At 34.7% G+C, this 26,396-nt stretch overlaps 2 protein-coding genes across 2 annotated transcripts; one reads left to right on the top strand and one right to left on the bottom strand.

Annotated features, from left to right (window-relative positions):
* The first annotated feature begins 1,027 nt into the window (after positions 1 to 1,027).
* Positions 1,028 to 21,387, top strand: LOC139902077 (cellulose synthase-like protein G3). Its single transcript, XM_071884734.1, has 6 exons — positions 1,028 to 1,600; positions 13,579 to 13,731; positions 18,367 to 18,492; positions 19,586 to 20,029; positions 20,100 to 20,447; positions 20,673 to 21,387. The coding sequence occupies exons 1-6, from the start codon at positions 1,028 to 1,030 to the stop codon at positions 21,213 to 21,215; spliced, it is 2,187 nt and encodes a 728-aa protein (XP_071740835.1). The 3' UTR covers positions 21,216 to 21,387.
* A 116-nt stretch (positions 21,388 to 21,503) lies between these two features.
* On the bottom strand, positions 21,504 to 24,278 carry LOC139902076 (bidirectional sugar transporter SWEET4-like). The gene is made up of 5 exons (XM_071884733.1): positions 24,236 to 24,278; positions 24,041 to 24,077; positions 22,555 to 22,933; positions 21,766 to 21,885; positions 21,504 to 21,611 (listed from the first exon to the last, which is right to left on the bottom strand). The coding sequence occupies exons 1-5, from the start codon at positions 24,276 to 24,278 to the stop codon at positions 21,504 to 21,506; spliced, it is 687 nt and encodes a 228-aa protein (XP_071740834.1).
* Positions 24,279 to 26,396: the final 2,118 nt, after the last annotated feature.

Here is a 26,396-nt window from a genome sequence, read left to right as displayed (position 1 = left end):
ACCAACTGGACGGCGTCCCAAATATTGGACGGCGTCCAGCTCTTCTTTGCTGGACGGCGTCCCGAATCCTGGACGGCGTCCCGATCAACTGAAATGGAAACAGGGTCTTATATATATATATATATATATATATATATATATATATATATATATATATATATATATATATATATATATATATATATATATATATATATATATATATATATATATATAGTGGTAGCAAAAACTTTTTTTTTCTTTCGATTTTTGAAAAAAACCTTTTCACGAACATTATAGATGGGATGAAAATATGAACATTTAGTAGAGACACTTTGTGATAAATGTTTTTATTTTGGCGGGAAAACGCTCGAAGAAGTAATATATAACAATTATCGTGTTTTTCGAGCGTATGTTGAGGTTTTAGCTATTGGGGTTTAGATATTAGGGTTTAGATATTAGGGCTTATAGGGTTAGATATTAGGGTTTAGAAATTTAGGGTTTAGGGTTTAGATTTAGGGTTTAGATTTAGGATTTAGATTGAATTTTTAACACGAACGGTTTAGAGTTTAGGGTTTAGGGTTTAGGGTTTGGTGTTTTGAGTTTATGGAATAAACCCAAAACAACAAACCCTAAACCCTAAACTCTAAATCGGGCTAAATTTTACTTCACAAAACATGAAAAAAAAACGTTCATATTCTTCACGAACAATATTATCTTGAATGTTATTTTTGTCGATCGTTTTCCCGCCTAAATAATAACATTCATCACGAAGTGTCTCTTCTAAATGTTCATATTTTCGTGTGATCTTGATGCCGGGAAAAAAAATTCCAAAAAAAAACGAAAATAAAAAATATTTTGCTTCCCCCCGCTTCCCCCCGATTGATTACTTCCTCATTGATCCTGCCCTATATATATATATATATATATATATATATATATATATATATATATATATATATATATATATATATATATATATATATATATATATATATATATATATATATATAATAACCAAACCTAAGGACACAAAACAAGCACAGATATGGGAACACTTCTTCACTCAAACAAGCACATGCGATGCACGTTCTTCAATCGTATCTTTGCAATTATTTACACTTTTGCCATTCTCGCACTTATCTACCATCATTTCCTCACCCTTATCCACCACTCCACCACCATCACCGCCACCACCTTCCTCTTAATCTCTGACGTCATCTTAGCCTTCATGTGGGCCACCACCACTTCATTCCGTCTCCGCCCTATTACTAGACACGAGTACCCCGAAAACCTAGACAAAATCTTGGACAAAAAAGACTTTCCGGCCATTGACATATTTATATGTACGGCTGATCCGTATAAAGAACCGCCTATGAACGTTGTTAACACGGCGTTATCGTTGATGGCTTATGACTACCCACCGGAGAAAGTTTCGGTGTATATTTCTGATGATGGTGGGTCCCAGCTTACTCTTTTTGCTTTCATGGAGGCTGCAAAGTTTGCAAAGATTTGGCTTCCGTTTTGTAGGGATAATAAGATTATGGATCGGTGTCCTGAAGTGTATTTTAGCTCCGACCACCATGGATTAACGGCCGAGCTTGATAGTGAAAAGATTAAGGTAACATCTTAAGTAAAGTTTGAGTTTTTCTAATTTTTTTATGAAGTTGTAACTAACTTATTGTTGTGCATGTATATGCATGAAGATTAACAACCTCTCTTACTTTTAGGCTGGTATTTAACCCATCGTCACCATGTGACGAAATGTCAAGCCCGAGTGGGGCGTGACTCGTGAAATGCTAAAGCTTTGAGACATGAGTAAGAAATGTGACAAATTCCGATGTACTGTTAGACTTTTAATACCCAATCACAAACTCGCACTTCATTTCTTTTGTTTTTAACTTATTTTTTATCATCAAACTTCAAATCATATTTTATCACATTATCCAACAAAAATTTAACACCCAAATTTAATACTCTTTTTTATTTTTATTTAACTTCACTTTATAACATTGATACGTAACAGTAAAAAAACTCATTTTTCACCAAAAAATGTAAAATCTGACTCCATCTCACAGGCAGAATTAAAAACACGCTTATAGTATTACTATTTTCTGTAAACTATAATTAATATGAGATGGTTGAAGTAATAAATAAAAATTACAATCTAAACGCAAATTCAAACACGTTTAATAACAAACATACAGTCAGAAAGTAATAATTTTGAGCGTTAACCTACTATGGTTTCAATTCATTGATAGTTTCAAATTTTGATCTACATGTACGTGAATAAGACAACGATAATAATAATAATAAAATCTATTATGGTACACACAATTATTGGACGTCCCTTTTACCCTTTACATCTATGATACGGAGTATATATGTAAGCAAGGTTGCAAAAGACGTGAAACGTTGTCGAGACGGTCGGTCCTAAAAAGATCAAGACGTTCGAGGCGGGGTCGAAACGAAAGTTGACAAAAGTTGACTTTTAAATATATAAGTGTATAAATTTATATATGTATACACTTTTATAACCAAAAACTTTAATTGATTAATTTGTACCCGTAATCGCTATCACCGTTAATTTAATACAAAAAATTCAAACTAAAATACGATAAATTTGACCGATTTTACAGACTTTCTGGCTTTTCTGAATTTTGACCGACTTTGACCAGATTTTTTTAACTTTGACCCGAATTTTGACCATTGACTGTCATATTAGAGGGTTTTCTTTGAAACATGACGGGCTAGTCACCAAACTTTTGCAACGAGCTTCGCAACGGTTCGAAACGGGGTCTTTTGCAACAAGTGACATGTATGTTAATAACTTCGAGAAAATAATAACTCAACAGTCAACACAGCAATTTTAACATTTTCTGCAACTACAGCAAATGGCCATGTAAATTCCAATGATATATTCTTGTGGTCAGCAAAGCTTTATCTACTCTTTTATATATATATATATATATATATATATATATATATATATATATATATATATATATATATATATATATATATATATATATATATATATATATATATACTAGTTTTATGAGTTCGTCCGTTGGACGGAAATTGTAAATATTAGTTTTTAAAAATCGTTAACAGTGATGACAATTACAGATGTTATCGATCAAATGTAGATTATAATTAGAAACATGAAAACGTAAATAAAATAAAATTGTTACATGATAAACATATATGGAAGAGCCCGTGCTTTGCCTGTTATTTTAATATTAAATAAATAATAATTTTTAAATCTTATCTTTAATATAATAAGCAAGCGGATTTTAAGGCTTCAATTTCAAAATTGAAATCCAATTAACCAATTAAAATTTAATATTTTCTTATTAAGTATATTATTATTATTATTATTATTATTATTATTATTATTATTATTATTATTATTATTATTATTATTATTATTATTATTATTATTATTATTATTTATTATTTAAGTAATTTAAAATATAAAATTATTATGTTATTAGATATATAGAATAAAAATAATGATAATGATAGGTTTTGAGCCCTGTAATCATAAGATTATATGGATGGATATTGTAACATCCCGCCTTTTTCCGTTAAATTTATTTTTAACACCGTCTTTTTTTTTTAATAATACCTTTCGTTATTTAAATTCGTAGTTCCGTTGAGTAACGTTCATAATAATCCCGTTATTTAATTTTAACGTCACCCGTTTACTCGAGCGTTTTTTTTTTTTTAAAAAATATTCGTTTGGCTTATTCCCGCACCCGCTCTGAAACTTGAGGGACTAGTTCCGCCACTTGACCAAAGAGGTGGCTAGTAGTTGACTAGTCAACCACTCACCACCTCCCCCCACTCATTCATCCATTTCTTTTTTTTTCTTTCTTTCTTTTTTTCTCTCAAGAACACAAACATAAATCATCATCTAAATTCGGATCGGGAAGCAAACTTCAAAACAAATTACATATTCGTGATCCTCTCATCATCCTCTTCGATTTGGTACCAATTTCATCCATTTTGGGTAACTTTCTAAAATCACTAATTTTCTTTAAATTCGTGTTTTTGACTTGAAATTGTGTTAGTTAGTGTCTATGGCTCGTGTATAATATGAATATATGTTTTGTTTGCTCGATTTGTTGATTTAGAGTAACTAGTATGAACTTTGAAATGGGTGTGCTTAATCTTTGATTTTGGATGATTAAATGTTGTTTAATTGTTAAAGTGCATGTTTTAATTGTGTTACTAGTATCATTAGCCACATTTTGATGTGTAGGTTGATTAAGAAAACTTCAAAAACCCGATTAATGATTTTGTGATGTTTGACTAGGGTTTGATAGTTCTTGACATGAACTTTTGATGCTTGAATGCCATGAAATGTTAATTGTTAGTGTTTAGTAGTAATGTATGCTTCATTACCTTCAAAACGGCATATCGTATGTGTAAATTGGATTCCCGAATCATAAAATACGTTTTACGAACTTGAAACTTTGAAAATAAACCTTTCTTGATCAATTGACGAGTTTTCGGTTATTGTAAATGATGTTTTTGCTTGATGAAAAGTGGTTAGTTGTATTCCTTGTCAAAATACCTTTCCAACGATATAAGATACTTGTTTTGGATGTTTACGGTTTAGGATTTATGGGTATTTGAAGTTGGATTCGTGCATAAGTTGAAAACTGCAGAAAATAGCTGAACAGCATGGTGCGCGGCGCGCACCTCACCCCGCGCGGCGCGCAAATGGGTCTGGCCAGATTCTGCTCACTTTGTCACTTTTCACGCGAAATGTTTGACTAGCTATCGACCTCCGATTCACATGAAACTTGTTCTAATATGCTTATATATGAATAACTAGCATAGAAAAATAGTTCGGGACCCGACCCGGACGCGTTGACTTTTTCGTTGACTTTGACCAAGTTTGACTTTTAGTCAAACTTAACCAAACTTTTATACAATCATTCTAACATGTTTTTATACTTGTTTCTTGTATGAAACTTGACAACGTGATTCACATGCTATACTTAATCGAGTCGTAACGAGCCATAGGACTAATTGAACACATTTCACCCGACCTTGTATCGTAACCGGTTAATTGACACAACTTACTTGTTTAGGTCAAGGCTAAGCAACTTTCATGCATACGTTACTTTGTGAAGTACTTTTATACTCGTGCACTCGAGGTGAGATCATAGTCCCACCTTTTCAACAACTTTTTATACTTTTAAATTGTGGGCTGAGAAACATATATTTTGTTACATTTTGTACTACTTACTTTTATACTTTGAACACAAGTACAAGGAAAACAAACATTCCACAGCGAGTTAGAACAAAAATCCTCAATTCGATTATCATTAGTTACACTTGCAGGGTGTAAGCGAGAACTTATATTGTGTGGCCATACGGGTTTGACAAACCCTCATTACGGACGGTTCGCTACCGTCTACGGATGAAATATATTTTCGAGAAACAGTGTATGTTCTAACACTATTGTGATGGGGTTCTATGGAAGGAAACGTTAAGTCTTGATAATTGGGTGCTCGCGAACAATACTTTTGGAATGCAAACGATTTTGATAATCAACTATGGGAATACTAAATCTTGTGGTTCAAAAACAACGTTTACAAATACATCTATGATTTCACCAACGTTTTTCGTTGACAGTTTTCTATATGTTTCTCAGGTTCATACTCGGCTACTTGATACATGCTTCCGCACACTTTGATTTCTTGCTTGAGGTCAAGCATACATGCATACGCTAGTGATAGCACTTTTGGATTAAACCTTAAAGCATACATACTTACGCTATTTATAGCAACTGTGATTTTCAACTTATATTATGTCGCAAGTTATTTCATTTATACTTTACAATTTTTTTGTAATCTTAAACTTGTTGTCGAATTGTTTGTAAACTAAACTTTGCAAGTCTTGTACGTTTCAAATGAATGCGACATAATTTTGGTCAAACGAGTCTCATATAGGGACTACGACCACGCAACGGGACCTAAGTTAACGGCGCCGTCAATAACGGTTTTGGTCGGGTCGTTACAAGTGGTATCAGAGCGTTGGTTGTAGGGAACTAGGACGTGCATTAGTGTGTCTAACAGAGTCGTTAGGACGCATTAGTGAGTCTAGACTACAACCGGATAGTTAGCATTTGCATTCTGACATACATTTGCTATAGATAGCACTTACTTGACTACTTGTGCATTATACTTGAATCATTCTTAGGCAAACTTTTTAATGGTACCCAACCTTCATCATACGAACTCGTATTCCGCCACTTTTTGGTAACACACGTAAATTCATGATTCATACACGTATGGATGACGACGACTTCATTAGTCACACTTGTTCGGGAACTCTGTCTCCCGGATTGTTATTTTCCACCGTTTCAACTTACTCTCGGTTTCCCACTGGTGTTTCTCACTATCTACTTTTTGGTGTTACTACCATCACTACTCTAGGTGAGTATCGTCATCAACATTTATCACTACGGTTGCGTGCTACTCGTTATCATGACTCGTTACTCTTTTCATACCTGAATACCTTATTGTCTGACTCGAACCACATTGACGTGAACAATCATTTATACACTTCCCTCGGGGAACGCTTCTTTATAGTTGCACTAATTCTTTCGATTCAATACGAGTTACGTTAGAGACGTTGTTACACTTTGTTTATTTTAAACTTCACGATTACACGAACTTGAATCTATAGAGTGATGTGGGAATGGAGGTATGAGTTAGCGTAATATAACGACACTCGATCAACGTGGTTATATTACGGTAAGACATACCAAAGTTCTAGTGACGCGTGATGGTGGTTAGACTCGATCAACCTAAACACCACCATGTGCCATGTACATGACTTCATCTTTTCAGGTTTGGACATCCGAAAACTCCGAGAATATTTATAACAACCATACCGGGGACACACCTTCAATTACTGTCAAATTATATTTATGCTTCCGAATGAATTACCGATTCCATTCGACTTCAACCGTATGTCACACGGGTATACTAGCTCGTCCTCGCGCAGTCTTATTGACTAACTACAATTTACTCGTTATGCTCACATCGGGGCGGAAAATTCTCTTGCATCACCCTCGTACTTCCGGTTCAGGAGGTCCTTATTCTAAATTCTCAATGGAGAGCGACTCTTCACGTCATACAAGTATTCGCCGCGAGGGTGGATAGTCCTAACAATCGTTTTCAAAACCCGATAAGAACTTGCCCCGACGAACGTTTTTGGAAACCGATAAATCTTCCACGACGCGAATTTTCTTGAGAAACTTGTCCTAGCTAACGTTTTCAATTCCTAGCAAACTTGTTCAATATGCCTTAGGGAAATGTACCCCGTTTCGGATCGAGATCCTCGTTTCACTTCTAGATTTTGGAGTACCTTACAAAAAGCCTCGGGACCGCGTTTAGACATGAGTACCGCGTACCATCCACAACCCGACGGACCGAACAAACATGCGATTTAAACCTTGGAAACCATAATACAAGTTTGTATTACTAACTTCAAATTTACTTGAGAAAAGTATTTTCCTTTAACCGAATCCTCGTACTGCAATGATTTTCATTCGAGTTTTAACGTCACTTCTTTTGAAACCACATGTGACCGGAAACGTCATTCTCCTTTGTCGAACCAAGTAAACGATGACCAATTCACCGGGACCGGGATTATGCATGAACGACCGAGAAAACTTATCCATATCCAAGAAAAACCCTACGCGACTCGTAATCACCAAGAGCTACGCCGATGTTAGACGTAAACATTTCAAATTCCACGTGGGAAACCGCGTCACGTTAAGAGTAGCACCTTGGAAAGGTGCAATCCGTTTCGGGAAAACGTAGGAAGCTAAATCCGCGATATTTTGATCCTTTAAATTCTTGGGGTGTTTTGGACCCGTCGCTAGCCGTTTAGACTTTTCCGACTCATTTTGGGTCTCCGTTTATCCTACATTCGATGTATCAACTCAAAGACGTGTTTTGCGAAACGAGAACTTGTTATCTCCTTTGATGAACTCACTATCGACGATAACCCTCACTTCCTAGGAGGACCGGTCGAAACCATAAATCGTGAAGCCAAACCTTAAAACAACATATGATCCCGACCGTCAAAATTCGTTGAAATACCCTAGGACGTACTTCTCCCTCACTCGTAGAATTGGCAACGCAAGATCTCGAGGAAGATTCAACAACTACTACTTCCAACTAAATTTCGGGACGAAATTTCTTTTAAGGTGTAGGTAATGTAACATCCCGCCTTTTTCCGTTAAATTTATTTTTAACACCGTCTTTTTTTTTTTAATAATACCTTTCGTTATTTAAATTCGTAGTTCCGTTGAGTAACGTTCATAATAATCCCGTTATTTAATTTTAACGTCACCCGTTTACTCGAGCGTTTTTTTTTTTAAAAATATTCGTTTGGCTTATTCCCGCACCCGCTCTGAAACTTGAGGGACTAGTTCCGCCACTTGACCAAAGAGGTGGCTAGTAGTTGACTAGTCAACCACTCACCACCTCCCCCCACTCATTCATCCATTTCTTTTTTTTTTCTTTCTTTCTTTTTTTCTCTCAAGAACACAAACATAAATCATCATCTAAATCCGGATCGGGAAGCAAACTTCAAAACAAATTACATATTCGTGATCCTCTCATCATCCTCTTCGATTTGGTACCAATTTCATCCATTTTGGGTAACTTTCTAAAATCACTAATTTTCTTTAAATTCGTGTTTTTGACTTGAAATTGTGTTAGTTAGTGTCTATGGCTCGTGTATAATATGAATATATGTTTTGTTTGCTCGATTTGTTGATTTAGAGTAACTAGTATGAACTTTGAAATGGGTGTGCTTAATCTTTGATTTTGGATGATTAAATGTTGTTTAATTGTTAAAGTGCATGTTTTAATTGTGTTACTAGTATCATTAGCCACATTTTGATGTGTAGGTTGATTAAGAAAACTTCAAAAACCCGATTAATGATTTTGTGATGTTTGACTAGGGTTTGATAGTTCTTGACATGAACTTTTGATGCTTGAATGCCATGAAATGTTAATTGTTAGTGTTTAGTAGTAATGTATGCTTCATTACCTTCAAAACGGCATATCGTATGTGTAAATTGGATTCCCGAATCATAAAATACGTTTTACGAACTTGAAACTTTGAAAATAAACCTTTCTTGATCAATTGACGAGTTTTCGGTTATTGTAAATGATGTTTTTGCTTGATGAAAAGTGGTTAGTTGTATTCCTTGTCAAAATACCTTTCCAACGATATAAGATACTTGTTTTGGATGTTTACGGTTTAGGATTTATGGGTATTTGAAGTTGGATTCGTGCATAAGTTGAAAACTGCAGAAAATAGCTGAACAGCATGGTGCGCGGCGCGCACCTCACCCCGCGCGGCGCGCAAATGGGTCTGGCCAGATTCTGCTCACTTTGTCACTTTTCACGCGAAATGTTTGACTAGCTATCGACCTCCGATTCACATGAAACTTGTTCTAATATGCTTATATATGAATAACTAGCATAGAAAAATAGTTCGGGACCCGACCCGGACGCGTTGACTTTTTCGTTGACTTTGACCAAGTTTGACTTTTAGTCAAACTTAACCAAACTTTTATACAATCATTCTAACATGTTTTTATACTTGTTTCTTGTATGAAACTTGACAACGTGATTCACATGCTATACTTAATCGAGTCGTAACGAGCCATAGGACTAATTGAACACATTTCACCCGACCTTGTATCGTAACCGGTTAATTGACACAACTTACTTGTTTAGGTCAAGGCTAAGCAACTTTCATGCATACGTTACTTTGTGAAGTACTTTTATACTCGTGCACTCGAGGTGAGATCATAGTCCCACCTTTTCAACAACTTTTTATACTTTTAAATTGTGGGCTGAGAAACATATATTTTGTTACATTTTGTACTACTTACTTTTATACTTTGAACACAAGTACAAGGAAAACAAACATTCCACAGCGAGTTAGAACAAAAATCCTCAATTCGATTATCATTAGTTACACTTGCAGGGTGTAAGCGAGAACTTATATTGTGTGGCCATACGGGTTTGACAAACCCTCATTACGGACGGTTCGCTACCGTCTACGGATGAAATATATTTTCGAGAAACAGTGTATGTTCTAACACTATTGTGATGGGGTTCTATGGAAGGAAACGTTAAGTCTTGATAATTGGGTGCTCGCGAACAATACTTTTGGAATGCAAACGATTTTGATAATCAACTATGGGAATACTAAATCTTGTGGTTCAAAAACAACGTTTACAAATACATCTATGATTTCACCAACGTTTTTCGTTGACAGTTTTCTATATGTTTCTCAGGTTCATACTCGGCTACTTGATACATGCTTCCGCACACTTTGATTTCTTGCTTGAGGTCAAGCATACATGCATACGCTAGTGATAGCACTTTTGGATTAAACCTTAAAGCATACATACTTACGCTATTTATAGCAACTGTGATTTTCAACTTATATTATGTCGCAAGTTATTTCATTTATACTTTACAATTTTTTTGTAATCTTAAACTTGTTGTCGAATTGTTTGTAAACTAAACTTTGCAAGTCTTGTACGTTTCAAATGAATGCGACATAATTTTGGTCAAACGAGTCTCATATAGGGACTACGACCACGCAACGGGACCTAAGTTAACGGCGCCGTCAATAACGGTTTTGGTCGGGTCGTTACAGATATAATATTAATAATCAAGTAGAAAAATGCTATATTATTTATTTATATACTCCGTAATAATTTTTATCAAATATATTATGTGCTGTATAATAATACTTATGTGATACTCCTTATATATTAATCACTAATTCTCCATCACAATTAAATTTTTTTTTTGCAAATTAAATTTTTAAAATTTTGTTCCTAAAAAACTTATATATATTTGAATTTACTCATTATATATTTCAGAACACCATTATTCATTATTAGACAACTAATTGGTTCCGTTTCAGGATGTCATTATTATAATTACTATAAAACTAATTCATTATTAATTGGTTCATTATTAATTTCAGAATACCATTATTATTTACGGTATTTGATTTTTTTAAGTGTCATTATTCCTAGAAAACTAATTTCAGGATTACTCATTATTCTACTTGGTTCCGTTTGAATTTACTAATTGTATTGTTAATTTTGTACCATTTTTAATTAATAATAAATAAATTTATAGATAAGTTTTGATTGATTTGGAATCTCTTTAAATATAGTGTACAAGATAATTATTATTACCTCTACATACTAAATGTCATGGGGTTTTTTGTCGTTTTAGTTATAACGCGATTTCGTTTTGAGTTTGCGTTCACACTACAAAGAGCCCCCAAACTTTCGCACAATTTACACATCGCCCCCTCAACTTTAAAAAATATAAATATATAATTTTATTAAAATAAAAAAAACTTATTCCACCCAAATTTATAACGGGCCCCATCTTCTTACTCGGTGCGAGTTAAATTTTTCCAAGGCCACCGTTCAACTCGAAAAAATCTCACGAACCCAACGGGACTAACTATATGCGAAATGGACATCGTTAAAAAAACACTAAATAACGAGCCCTATATTCACGCTCAGTGCGAGTTAAATTTTTCCGAGACCACCTTTCAACTCGAATTAATTTTACGAACACAACATGACTAACTATACGCGAAACGGATATCGTTAAAATAATTAAATATTTCAGGCTAAATTACATACATATACATACACGTCCAACAAACAACCCAACCTATTAGATATATTAAGTACCAAACAAGGTATATTCAAATTCGACCGCGCGCCGAATACAACCGCAGCAACGCGCGGTCAAATTTTTTCTAGTTACTATAAACTATAAGTTAACCGCAAATCGCCACATAAACAAATTTAACCAGAATTAATAACAGACTGACATGTAGAATTTTTGGCACGCGATTTATAATAATGTATTGATATTGATTGATGATTGATATTGATGATGTATTGATACAGAGTATATTTTTTCTTACTCCTCCTTTCCAAATCTATTGTCCTCAGAAAAAAAATACACAGTTTAAGAAAAAGTGTCTGTCACATGTACTTTTCTGTTTACTTTTCAGTTTTACCCCTAACTTTTTACCTATCTTTTTGTCATACATGCATAAAGTAGGGGCACAAAAGACTTTTATCACATTATTCTTTTCTATTTATGGATATGGACGATTAATTTGAGACCTCGATTATTTTTAAACGAATAAATATAGTACGGAGTACTAACTTAATCTCATTATTTAATTTAAATTTTACTAAGTTTTTTTATACTTGTAATTTAAGGCCACATGTTAAGTAAGTCTTAATTGATACTCCATCCGTCTCATATTAATAGTTCATTATTCCATTTTAGGATGTCTCAAATTAATAGTCTATTTTCATAAATCGAAAAGAATAAGAAACTTAAGTTCTATTATGCCGTCAATGTATGTGGATAGGATTAAAGAAGAAAAAAAAGGTAAAAGTAAAACTGGAAAGTAAACAGAAAGTACAATACTTTTATAACATTTCTTTAAACTGTGTGTTTTTTGTCTGTGGACTATTAATATGGGACGGATGGAGTATATTTATAATGTTCTGTAAATAAAGCCAATGTTAACATCCGGCTCGACTACATCATCTTCATCTCGCAACGCGAGCTCCTCTTTAATTGTGGCCTTCCTTAAAGCTACCTATACTTTAGTTCTCTGTTTGGTGGCAAAACATTTAAGATGGGTCGAATAATGCGACTAGCTAGCGGTTTGTCTAATGTGTTATCGTATTCATTTAATTCTCGCTCGGGTAAGGAAATTAGTCGAATTAAATTAATGGCAAGGTGGTTAGCCGATTACCAAGAATCGGAAGGGCAAAGCCGTGGTCGGGTAGACGAGCTTGTTTGGTCATGTGTTTTGTTTAGTTAGTAGGTTGATCTTGTGGTTTGTATTTAGCTCGATGCGTTATTTTAAGTTTTAGTGGTATCTTATACAATTTAAAGAAGAAAAAAACATAAATTTGAAAACAATATGAGGTCCTACGGTTAAATTTAGTAGCGTTAAATGCTATTTAAAAGGTATTTTCTACTAAAAAAATTTAAACAAATGGTATCTCGTGATCCCATAGACTTGTAGCTAGATTTGGCCATGCTAATTAGATAAAAAGTCATTTCATTAAACACGTTTGGGGAAGAAGAAATATGAAGCGTAGACAACGTCGGGATAATTTTCGTTGGCACGAAAGATATTTTATCGAGAACGTGATGAATGATTCGGATGAGGACGATGATGAAGTTGAATGTTGCTCATGTTGTTCCTCCTGTGCGTCCTCGGATTCGGACTCACAGTCTACATAACTTGTCGTCGGGTGCTTTTTAATGTTTCGTGCTTGTGACTATTTAGTGTGTCGAGCTGTTTTGTTTAGTGTGTTTGTATCGTGTTGCGTGTGTGGCCTCTTGTGCGTTTTGTGCGTTAGTTCGGTCTTGTGTCTCTTCTAGCTGCTTGCTAGTGTATTTCGTGTTTTTTTATATTTATAAAATTTACTTGTCTTTCAAAAAAAAAAGTTACCCTTTTGGTGTTTAGGCGATATATGAAAGCATGAAGATAAAAGTCGAAAATGTGGTCGAAAAAGGTGAAGTATGGCCCGACTACATTACTAGCGAAGCACAACGTCTGATTCTCGACAACTATCGAACTCAAGGGTTCACTCGTTCAAACCACCCTCCCATTATTCAGGTACCTTTCTTAAACCTTCACGTGCTTATTTAGTGATATCAGAATTTGAAACAAGGTACATAGAATTTGATCAAGCGAAATTATGTTTTAAGGGCGTGTTTGATTTGGAGGTTTATGGAATTTAATTTTTTTTTTTTTTTTTTTTTTTTTTTTTTTTTGTTAGAACCTTTTACTTATGATATTATATGGAAGATTAAATTTTCGATACTATATTAATCATAATAAATTTTTTTTGTAAAAAATCAATTACTTGATGTAACTCTTAATGCCAAAATAGGACCTTATTACGGAGTATTATTTACCTTTTATTCTTATTAGTTATAGTTATTTTACATCTTTAACGTCAACTTTGTCAAACGTTTATAAAATATAATCTTCAACTTCAAACTAAAAATATAAGTCTCACGATTTTTTAACAACTAAATTTTATATATATAAACCAAGCACACTCTAGCATGCATGACCAGTGTTGCAAAAGTCAGTCGGCCGACTAACACGTCGTTTTTAGGCATGACTGACGCGTCAGTGTTAAAAAGTCGGTCAACGATAAAAAGTCGGTCAGAGTCGGAAAAAGTCGATTAAGTCGAAAAAAGTCGGTCAAAGATGGTCAAAGTCAATTAATTTATATATAATAGTATATAGAAATTGTAATATTGTTAATTGTTCATGTTTTTTTTGTAAATGTTGTTTATATATTAAGATTCGATTTCTATATAATATTATATGTAAATATATATTTAATAAAACTATTTTAAAAAGTCAACGTTGGTCAACGTCCGTCGCGTCCCCGTTGTGTTCCCGTCAACCTTGAGCATGACACTAAAGGGCTAAAACCAAAAATAATTACAATGGCATTTCAAGTCAATCTTTCCAACTAATATTGTATATTGTTTGGATTAACGAGAAAACCCCATATGAACGAGCACATTGGCTTCTCCATAGAGGGTAAACCTCGTGTAATCAAGCCTCCCAAGTGCGAGACCTGATACCGGGTGAATTGTGCATTACGCGCACCCTTTGGTCACATTTCCTTTCTGAACGATTTGACATAGCCAAAAATCGACCCCGAGTGATGTGCTTCATTGGGCAACCCAGTGATCATTCAGTCAAGCCTGGTAAGAAAACATTTAATATCATCAAATAACATACAATTCTTCACCAGATTTGGAAAAAAATAAAAGTAAACTATTTCGTAATTTCCAAATGCACCAAAATAAAGCAGCAATAATAACTTTTTTTGTAAGCGAGGAAACCCTCCTATGAACGAGCACATTGGCTCCCCCCATGGAAGGTAAAACCTCGGGTGAAGCCTCCGAGCGCGAAACCTGGTACCGGGTTAATTGCACATTATGTGCACCCTCTAGTCACACTCCCTTTTGAACAATTTGGCATAGCCAGGAATGCCAATGTTTACCACTCCAAATTCAGATCAAAGACCATAATTGGCTCAGAAGGTTACATGTAAACATCAGGTGATCCGCTGATTCTATCGCAAAATCGCATAAAGGACAGCTAATGATTTCAAGCCCCTTTATTGATACATTAAATCCTTGTCGGAAAACTATGTAAAATATTATCCAAATAAAAGTAGAAGCCCCATTTGCATTAACGACATTACCAATTGGCTATTAGAAGTAAAGATAATAATTCTTGAAACAAATAGCTATTAAAGTCGTTGTAGTCGTGTATTGTTCTTGTTGTTGCTTCTAGTTTCTTATTAGAAGCTTTACTAAAAATTGCAGTTCTAAAAAAAGATTAACAACATTACCAAACATGTGACCATCATCCATGACTTCATATAATCTCTAAAAATAAAAAAATAGATATAGTACCCAACGTGACATTTAATTATTAAATTCGGAAAGTCTCGATCATAACCTTAACCAGGTCTTGAGGATATTTTTTTTTTCGGACAACAGTTAGTTAAAGATCACCTAGGGGAACTTAAACACTCACGCGATCATTTCCCGCATTTGCTACACCCGCCCCTCAATTGTGTGCCCAGAAGGAAACCCGTACCAATCTCATACGGGGCATGGACGGTAAAACCCCTCTCTTTTACCCTTCCAACGCGATGTGAGAAAGGTGCCATGGGTGGTACTTCACTACTACACAAAATGACATTCCAAACCGGTTTTAAGGACTTTGCAAACCGGTTTTAAAACCGGTTTGCAAAGGGAGGGGTTTGCAAAGTCGAGACCGGTTTTAAAACCGGTTTGCAAAGTGAGGCTTCGGAACCGGTTTTTTTAAAAAAAAGGTTTGCAAAGGGGGTTTCGGAACCTGTTTTAAAAAAAAAGAGGTTTGCAAAGGGGAGTTTTGGAACCTGTTTAAAAAAAAAAAAACAGGTTTGCAAAAGGGGGTTTCGGAACCTGTTTTTTAAAAAAACCGGTTTCGATTCTTTTTTTTTTTAATTGTAATCTTCATCTTCATCCTTGGCTATTCTCTTTGCTGGAACATAAACAACATAACAAACAATTCGAACAATGCTTAAATCAACTTATTATAGTTATAGATAAAGCTCAAAAAACTGATTAAATCAATTCGAACAATGCTTAAATCAACACGAACAATGCTTTTACATTCATACGTTAATATTTCTATAAATCAACATGAACAATGCTTATACATTCATTGCTTCTGAGCTGCAAATCTTAAATCAAATTAACTTGTAAAACTAAAACTACATAAAAACAAAACTAGCTTGTTGAACTTGAATTCTAGCTTCCAATCCAAGTCCCACATCTCCCTGTTGAACTTCCAATCCAAGCTCCACAACTCCCTGTTGAACATGAATTCTAGCTCAGTGGTGATTCAATGTCGTCATTCAAGTTCGATTGATGTTATGGTTCAGAATTATTCATTTTGCGTTTCTCATCATCACCTTCAACATATAAAATTCCTTAATTAGTAAAACAAAACACATTCTTTTACATTAACAGGAGAAATGAAAAGATTAAAGATGAAAACTTGAAACTTGATATATAATGTCTCATTTCTTAAATGAAATATAAAAGATTTAAAGAATGTACCTTAATTAAGAAAGAAGTCCATGGAGACTAGTGAAATGGTGAAGGATAATCAGTTTACTTGGTGATATATGTACAGATCGAGATAATGAGCTTTAATTTTTTTCATTTCCCTCTCCAAAGGAATTTGAGAAATTTCGTAAATTTCGTTTCCCACTTGTTTTATATTCAGCTTTGATGTAAGTTTTTTAAATGCGTGAGTATATGAAGAGATTTGAAACCTGTTTTTTTTAACAAGGGGTTTCAAAGGTGTAGAGGTCAAACCGGTTTTCTTAAAAAAGGGGTTTCAAAGGGGTGAGAGGGGTTTTCTTAAAAAACAGGTTTAGAAACTATACTTTGGAGACCGGTTCTTTTAAAAAACCGGTTCCGAATTTCCTTCATTTTAAAAACCGGCTTGCATTCATTTATGGAACCTGTTTTAATCCATCATATTAGAAACCGGTTTGTATAAGGGGTTTGCAATCACATTTTTGTAGTAGTGCTTTATGGTAGGGATAAAATTGTGGGTTAATTTGTAGCCAACGGAGGTCGGACTCCTGACCTCCTCAAAAGAGACAGACCACCAACCGTTGACCACATTACAACTTCTAGGTCTTGAGGATAATACATGTTTACCATGAAATAATCACCTTCAAGATTACACCACTTACTTTTCGCTATAACAAATTAATATCACACCAAATTTCTTTCTTTTGTAAACATGTTCAGATCCTAAATTGAGAGAATTCCACCGGACATACAAATAAAAAAACAAGCGAATTTAAAAGAAAAATTACTCACACATAGATTCAACACGAAACGGATCAAGAAGAGACTAACTAGTTTTGCAAAACACCTAGTGTACTCTATTTTCATTTATTCTCATTATGTGTAAGTGTAACTAATGATTCGATTATGTTGATTTTAAGACTTATCTAATTATTTAGATGTATTAGTTATTTATATATTTTGGACATTATATTTTTTTTTTAAAGACAAGTAATTGGAATCACTGACGGAGAATGATCCACTCACTCGATCATTTTTCACGCACACACGCACTTTCGGAGGGAAACCCGAACCGCATTATAGGGACCCGATCCTTAAACCATCACGAGGGCCAGGCGGATCGAGCGGGCCGAAATCCTTAAATATAGATCGGTAAAACCTCCTCGAAATTACTCCGTAAATCGGGTAAATACCTTAAATGTTTAAAGAGGTACCTTTAACTTGAGACCTTCCACCTTTCCAACACACAAGTTGTTCCACTAGACTATAAGGGGCTAAGGGCTAGTTCGGACATGGATTATAGTATATTTTATGATTGAAAACACAACAACAACAACAACAACAACAACAACAAAAACACAATCCCGCACCTGGTATGAGGGGGTGAGATGTAGACAATCCTTCCTCTACCCTAGCGTAGAAAAGAGGTCGTTTGTCTAACCACGAGTCGAGAAAATTTCTCCACCCACAGGAAGAGAAAGTCATCCCTCTCTCTACTCCAGGGTAGAGAGATTGCTTCCGTGAAGACCTTCGTCCTAAAAAAACGCTTGTTGTTGCTTCAATAAATAGAGTCAAAATTTTATGTTTGAAAAATTATAAATATATATATATATGGAGATAGGTATTGATCGAAAGTGCAAAAGAGAAGGACAACAGGGGGCACGTGATACCAAATCTTGTCTACGTATCACGACAAAAAAACAAGAATACGCCACACCATTTCAAGGCTGGTGCTCTCAATTCACTGGTAACATTCCAAAATTTCTATTATATATATATATATATATATATATATATATATATATATATATATATATATATATATATATATGTTGTTATGGTCCAATTAAAATTTACTGAATTTTAAATGCGAGTACATATCTAAAACGCTAATGTAAGAACTTCATATGAATGAGATTTTCTTCGTTTAGGTTATTTGTAGAGGAGAAATATTTGATGTACCCGATTTAATCGGATTATCTTTATACTGGTAGTGATAATTTGAATCTAAGACTTCCATAAGGTTATTGAGCAAATTAATGAGGTTTTTTTTATTTAAGTTAGTGGAAACGGTGGTGGATTTATGAATGTTAATGGTCAGTGGCGGATCCAGCAAAAATTTTCACCGGGGGCGAAATTTTTTCTAAAACGTAGGAATTTTTTTTTTGGCAAAATATAGAGTTTTTTGAGCAAAATTTGGAGTTTTTGGGAAAAATACGAATGTTTTGGGGCAAAATATGAAGGATTCGGGGAAGAAAAAAAAAATTCCACCGGGGGCAAAATCGAAAAACCGAAAAAATTTGCACTAAAATTTCGAAATCCACCGGGGGCGGGCGCCCCCCTCCCTTATACACTGGATCCGCCTCTGGTAATGGTAGTTATTAGTTAGAAACCCAAATTATTTCTTATTTCGGTGTCACTCAAATAAAGTTACACTATCCACTGGTGTTATTAGTTAAAAACTCAAAAAAAAAATTCACTAGATCCCGTATTTGACTGGTAAGACATGTTACCGATAACAAACATGTAGGTCCGCCCCTGTTGGGAAGAGCTCATACTTTTACTCGAATGTACTTAACCTAACCGGGTGAACTGTTGATCGGTCTGTCTTTTTCTCCTTTCATTTTTAATTGTGTTGATATTGAGATTTGAAACAAAGACCTTTTATGATAACATTAGTAGGCCAATTAGTAAACTATTTTGTGATGGTTGTGGTAAGAACTATATTAAAATGTTAGTACTCTTTCAAAGTGGATCACTTTTAAACTTCATTGTTCAGTCAGATATTTTTTACTCAACTAAATGTACTAATATACTACTCCGTATTTATTGTTTTGAAGCTTCGAGTATCAGGTGTTATGACAAATGCACCTATAGTTCTTACTCAAGATTGCGATATGTACTCTAATGATCCTCAAACACCTAAAAGGGTTTTGTGTTACATTTCGGATCCAATACTTCGACCGACATTAGGTTATGTTCAGTTCCCTCAATGTTATCATGGACTCAACAAAGATGACATTTATGGAGGTGAGTTCTTGCGATTATTTGTAGCTAACCCGGTTGGGATGGACGGTTTCCAAGGCCCTAATTACGTTGGAAGTGGCTGTTTCTTCCTTCGTCGAGCTTTCTTTGGTGGCCCCACATCAATGGTGCTACCAGAAATGCAAGAGTTGAGACCGGACCACGTGGTCCAGAAGCCTATTTCAGATCAATCAATTATTGAGTTAGCTCACCGTGTAGCCGAGTGCAACTATGAAAGTGACACCAAGTGGGGATTTCAAGTGAGCCTATCTCATTCCTTTGTTACATGTATATGATCTTAATGTATAATAATTTGAATTCTTCTTGTAGTTGGGCTTTCGGTACGGGTCACTTGTGGAAGATTATTTCACCGGATATCGATTGAAATGTGAAGGATGGAAGTCTATCTTTTGCCACCCGAGTAGGCCAGCCTTTTTGGGCGATGTCCCAATCTCCCTCATTGATGCGGTTAGCCAAACAAAGAGATGGTCTATTGGGCTCCTCGAGGTCGCCTTCTCAAAATACATTCCTATTGTTTATGGATCACGGTACATGGGCTTTGTCATGGGTTTATGCTACGCACATACAGCTTTTTGGCCCATCTTGTCTATTCCTATCACAATTTACTCACTCATTCCTCAAACTGCCCTTGTGAAAGGATTATACATCTTCCCAAAGGTATTATCTCTTTTACTTCAAGAACAATATTGGGTTTGTCAGTATGTATTAGATTCCGGCTCTAATACCATAATATATATTTTCCCAAAAAACATACGAGGATTACAATATATAGAAGAAAACACGGGCTCAGGCCTAAACATGTATCAATAGGCCGAATGCTAATTCTGATATAATTCGTTAACGGATAGGAGGGCTAGCCCATTTAACTTTTGTGGTTTGTAGGTGACAGATCCATGGTTCTTGTTGTATGCATTCCTGTTTCTTGGAGCATATGGTCAAGATTGTTATGACTTCATCTTATTCTATAGCACATACAAGAGATGGTGGAATGATCAAAGGATATGGCTAATAAAGGGACTCTCACCCTATTTGTTTGGACTTGTTGAGTACTTTTGCAAACAATTAGGGATAGCTACACAAGGGTTCAATGTGACAAGCAAAGTGCAAGATGATGAACAAAGCAAAAGATATGATCAAGGTCTTATGGAATTTGGGGTCCATTCCGCCATGTTTGTACCCCTGACAACTGCATCGATTGTTAACTTATCCGCATTCGTCGTCGGGGTAATTCGAATGTCGAGTGTTGGGGACTTTAAGAAGTCATTTGTGCAATTGTTTATAGCCGGTTTTGGGGTTCTGAATAGTTGGCCAGTTTATGAAGCCATGTTACTAAGGAGCGATAAAGGGAGGATGCCAATTAAGTCCATTGTTATTTCGGTGTGTTTGGCATCAGGTTTATGTGGTGGAGCTTCTCTTATATTGTAAACTCAATTATATGCAACTACTTACAACTTGGTAGTTGTGTTACTGTAAAAGTTTGATTAGCATCCCAGAATATATGTAACTATAGACTTAATCTTGACCAGAATATCATGTATTTGAGTTTCTGAGGACATACCATACGTGAAATCTAATGATTCTGATCATCGTGTAGAATCCCATGTAATAACCTCCGTCTTATTTTGTCATTTACATTTGTTGCAAACAATTTCATAGCTTTGATCTTTTGTATCATTCGTGTTTTACAGATCGCCCCATCTCAGCCAGGCCCACTTATGCAACTTCTTTACTCTCAGTCGATTGTTGGTTTGTTGATTTGTAAAAGGTTGCGTAGAGTGCCAACTGGGTTAATCCCAAAAGTGATCCAATTCCACTAGGTATCTGTTAACAAATACACACATGGTCACATAACTATGATGTTACAATATTGAATGTAATGGAGTATGTTTAAGGTTGTAGTAATAATAAAAGGTAAAATATAACAGGCCAAATTCTGCAATTCGAGTCAAATAGGGGGCGGAAAACAGTGACTTACAACAATGTAGATATCAAAGCCAATGAGTGCGTACACAGTCCAACTTATCCCATTGAGTAGTGAAAACAGAGACGGTAAAAAGGGCATATACTCCACGCTTTTGGTACTAATCACTTGTTTCTACAACACACATACGTATATAAATCTTCTGTCAATTTATCTCAAATACATCTGTCTCATTTAAAGTCCTTACAGTGTATTAACAACTTGACATCAAAGGAACAACAACTCTAATTCCATAACTCTAACTCTAAATCTGAACTTATTATAAAAGTCAACTCAAGTCAAAAGCAGGTCAAATGAAGTCAAAGGAGTGTAGAAAATAAATTTAACTTCAGGGAAAAAAGTTTGTTAAGTCTGTTAGGAAGGTTAGGAGCTGTTAATCTCAGACTAGTGTAAATAATCAATCGTAATAAGTTGAGCAGTTAATCAAGTGTTGTAATAAAATGTAATTGCTCCCAAATTGTGTGTGTTCATCATTGATTAAACTTCTCAGTTATGTAGTACTTTATTGCCATTTTTTTCATAATCTTGTCAAACTTTATTGGTCAAATTATCTTATCATAACTTGTACTTTCACAATAAATAGTAGATCACTTCAAATTCCATACAATCTATGACTAAAATGTTGTCTACTTTTGCTAAGGTAAAGCTGTTACAACTACATTATGTTGTCACAGTTACTGTCTTGTGATGCTTCATTAAGACTTCTTATATAAATAAATATAAAGTTTAATTATAATTATGAAATTATTAATAAATAAAGTATAGTAAGGGAGATATACATACCATAACACATAAAGGAGCTGCATACATCATGATATTGGCAACAGTAGCACAGCAACCAACAAGATTTGACCAGAACTTAGTGGTGTGAGCATAAGTCAAGGTCAAACCAGTCAGAACCCCAAGGGAAAAAATTTCAGCCAGAATATAAGACATCACCTTGAGCCTCTGTTGCCGGTCAGAGTATAATAGAAAAAGCAGCAAATATACAGAGGCTATTAAGAAGCCTGCCCCATTGATTGTGAGCACCAAAAAACTGTGTGGGTGCACCATTGGTAGTCCGTACAACACCCATAACCCACAGTTTATGAATTTGGCTAGGTATGGATATGGTAAGAATTGCTCCACTGTTCCATTCTTCACAATTCTTATGAATGTTGGCCTGCAATATACGTGTAATTTGATCCAATATGAGCTTTGACTTTTAGTCAAATATTATAGAAATTAGTTTAACTTTCCTAGTCAGATCATCATGTTCTTTCTATTATTATTATAATGGCATTATAAACTAGCAAGAAATTATAGGTTGCAATGAACCAATAAAATAAGATGAAACCAATAAACTAGCATAATCTAAATTCATACTATAGAAATGGACATCATGACAATTTTCAAATTATTGGAATCTAGAGATTGATCATATTTGTTGGTGATGAGATTGTGATGGTTCAAAACACACACACACATATAACAACTACAAAGGAACGATGAACTGCACTACAAAGTTGGGAATTATTTGACTATATTTCTTCAATGAAAGACGATTACATTAACGAATGAAAAACAAGAGAAATCACATTATTAAAAGACAGAAATGCAAATCCTACTTTAATACAAAAATGCCAAATCCTACTTTATTAACCTAAAAGAGGCAACGATATGTAATGCACGAAAGGCGTCTACCTACATATTCCTATTCTAATGACAAGTACAGCCAGTTATTCTCCAACTAAGTCAAGAGGGGTGCCCAAGTCAAAGTCAAGAGGGGTGCCCAAGTCAGGATTATATACAACAACATTCACAAAGTACTAATTAAGCTATTACTAATGGAGTTACAGTAACTATATTTATTTTTAATAGTATATATATGACGGTATTATTTCATTTGAAGGTGGAAGGAAATATGCAAAACAAGGTGACTAAAAGGGGAACTAGGTAGTTGGAATTCACCTTTCGCGCCTTCATCAAATGTAAGGTCGAATTAACCCTAGCTTTTACTACAACTGAAGTAATTAAATTAGCATTTTACCTAAGTATTCGAATTCCAATAGAGAGGGGGTAAATTTGTCATTTAGCAATAACACATACTGAATTCGTGAAGTGTGAATTCCTATAGCATGACGGTTGAAGACGCTAAAAATATCTGTTTGCTATAATCAAGTGCAGCACACAGGCACGCGCGCACACACACACACACATAAGTATAGATACACATATATGTATAGATAATTAAAGTTGTGAATTAATTGTACGGATAAAGTTAGCTTACACAGGAGAAAGGAACATAATGAAAGCAATCACATTTCCTGAAAAACGAACAGCAATTTAGGTCAAATATGTACCGAAATCGACAAACAGAATGATATAAGTGAATCACATTCATGTCATTGAAATCAAAATTAGGAAAAGATTGATTAAAGCTAGCGCATGAAGATTTAATTGAAGAGATGTAAAGTAAAATTACCGATAATGCCGACTGTTGTGCGAGCAACTTCTGTAGAAACCATGGCGAATTGAAGAAGGAAATTAGTGTGTAGTTGAAAAGTGAAATGAAACTACTAGTTATATATGACGATATTTCAAGAGAGAAAGGAAGGGTGACGAGAATGTGGAGTTTACTGCTATCACCGATTTTTAACTTTTTTTTCGTTTAACCATCACAAAATCGTTTAAAACGTCGACGTTTGATATTCAGAAAAATATTTCGATTAAATTTGATATAAGTATATACATAGTATAGCGTATAAGCGTAGTAGTATCGCGGAATAGTTGAAGAAAATCAGGAACAGTTGGTGATATAACGTGAAGTTTTTATTAAACCCGCTATTTGTAGATACTCTGAAATTTAGAAAAATGACCGTTTACCCATTTTGTTCTTATTTACAATGTAATATTGAAGAGTTGTAATCTCTTTATCCATTAATATGCTTGAAATTAAAGCGTAACATGTTGTGCGAAAATAACATGTGATTGAAAAAAAAAAATTTAAAAAAAAAGTTCGAATAAAGGGAGTAGGGACTATTAATATGTATATTTTGTCTAGGGAGTAGGGACTATTAATATGAGAGAGTGTGAGTATTAATATTTTGACAAAAGTTGTGGTAAATAAAGGATTATTTAAAGGCGTGGAAGTTGGGAACGAAAAGCTTTAATCTTGCATCTTAAATATGCGGATGATACCATTTTCTTTGACGAATGGAGTACATCAAATGCGTGCAACCTTATTAACATGCTCAAATGTTTTGAATTAGATTTGGGTCTAAAGGTCAATTTCAACAAAAGTTGTGTGTATGGTGTTGGTGCTTCTAGTGTGGAGATTGAATCGTTGTCAAGAGAGATGAGATGCCAAGTTGGCAAATTTCATTTTATATATCTCGGACTTCCAATTGGTATTGAAATAAACTAGATGCATGGAACCCGATAATTAAAAAGTTCAAGAAAAAACTATCGTTTGTGGAAGATTAGTTCACATCAAGTCGGTTCTTAGTAGTCTTCCTTTGTATTATTTCTCACTCTTCCGTGCTCCGCCGTGTGTGATAAAACTTCTTGAGAGTGTGAGGCATTCGTTCTTTTAGGGAGGGGATCGCTCGAGATCCAAATTATCATGGGTCAAATGGGAAAGTGTTATATCTCTTGATGGGTCGAGGGGCTTAACATTCGGAGTCTAAGAAGCAAATATCTTGCATTATTAGGCAAATGGTGGTAGAGGTTCAAAACTGAAACCAACTCGTTGTGGGTAAAATTAATCTGATGGTTCGAATGGTTGCTTATTGTCGGAAAATTGGCCTTCTAACCCTTCGACTTAAGCGTTTGGAATAACATTATTTTTGCAGGAAATCTCATTGAGGACTTGCATATTCCTTTCAAGATATCCTTTTCAAGAATAATTGGCAATGGTGAAGACACGTCGTTCTGGAATGATCATTGTGTTAGGAATTATTGGATACGCAATATATTTCCTTGTTTGTTTAGGAAAGAATCTAATCAGAATATTGTTGTTAAAGAACGAATTTTCATTACTTTTCTGTTGTGTCTCCTCCTGCTGCTGCCCGTGAGAATTCTGACCCAAGTATTGGATCTTCTGCTGCTACTGTTCTTGACAACTTTGATGTATCTGCTGATGCGCATGCTCCTTTGGTCCGAGAAAATTATGATGTTACTGATGTTCGTGTACCTATAAATCATTCTGTTGTTTGTGTCTTGTTGTTCGTGTACCTGCTATTAGAGACAATTCTGCTTTTGCTGCTGTTAGGCGAGATTATTCAGACATGGTTGCTACTGATTGTTTCCATTGGGGGTGGACCAGAAATCCTACTGGTCGTACATTGAGTGAGCTTGATGCTCTAATTATCTTATTCTTCATCTTTTTTATCTCACAGGTTCGTGATAGTTGGAAATGGAGCTTGGACTTAAAGAGGTCCTTTACGGTGAAAAAGCTTTCCAAAATTATTGATGACCAATTGTTGGCGACCGCTAACAATCAATCTCAGGAAACAATTCGAAATAAACTTGTGCCTAAAAAACTAGAAATTATTGTGTGGAGAGCATTAAAATCAAGGCTCTCAGTACATATATAATTGGACAAGAGAGAAATTGGTTTAATAGTGTTAGGTGTCCATTATGTG

The sequence above is a fragment of the Rutidosis leptorrhynchoides genome, chromosome 3, assembly GCF_046630445.1.
Source record: "Rutidosis leptorrhynchoides isolate AG116_Rl617_1_P2 chromosome 3, CSIRO_AGI_Rlap_v1, whole genome shotgun sequence".
Classification (NCBI taxonomy): domain Eukaryota; kingdom Viridiplantae; phylum Streptophyta; class Magnoliopsida; order Asterales; family Asteraceae; genus Rutidosis; species Rutidosis leptorrhynchoides.
Note: the sequence above shows the minus strand (reverse complement) of the source record. Positions and strands in the feature narration are given on the sequence as shown.

Bases quoted from the DNA above. Each gene is read 5' to 3' on its own strand.
- LOC139902077 (XM_071884734.1), top strand. From the start codon at position 1,028: ATGGGAACACTTCTTCACTCAAACAAGCACATGCGATGCACGTTCTTC. The intron at 1,601-13,578 runs GTAACATCTTAA...TTTGGTGTTTAG, and splicing joins TTGATAGTGAAAAGATTAAG to GCGATATATGAAAGCATGAA. The intron at 20,030-20,099 runs GTGAGCCTATCT...TTCTTCTTGTAG, and splicing joins ACACCAAGTGGGGATTTCAA to TTGGGCTTTCGGTACGGGTC.
- LOC139902076 (XM_071884733.1), bottom strand. From the start codon at position 24,278: ATGGTTTCTACAGAAGTTGCTCGCACAACAGTCGGCATTATCG. The intron at 24,078-24,235 runs GTAATTTTACTT...TTCGTTTTTCAG, and splicing joins CACAACAGTCGGCATTATCG to GAAATGTGATTGCTTTCATT. The intron at 21,886-22,554 runs GTATGTATATCT...TGTGTGTTGTAG, and splicing joins CAGCTCCTTTATGTGTTATG to AAACAAGTGATTAGTACCAA.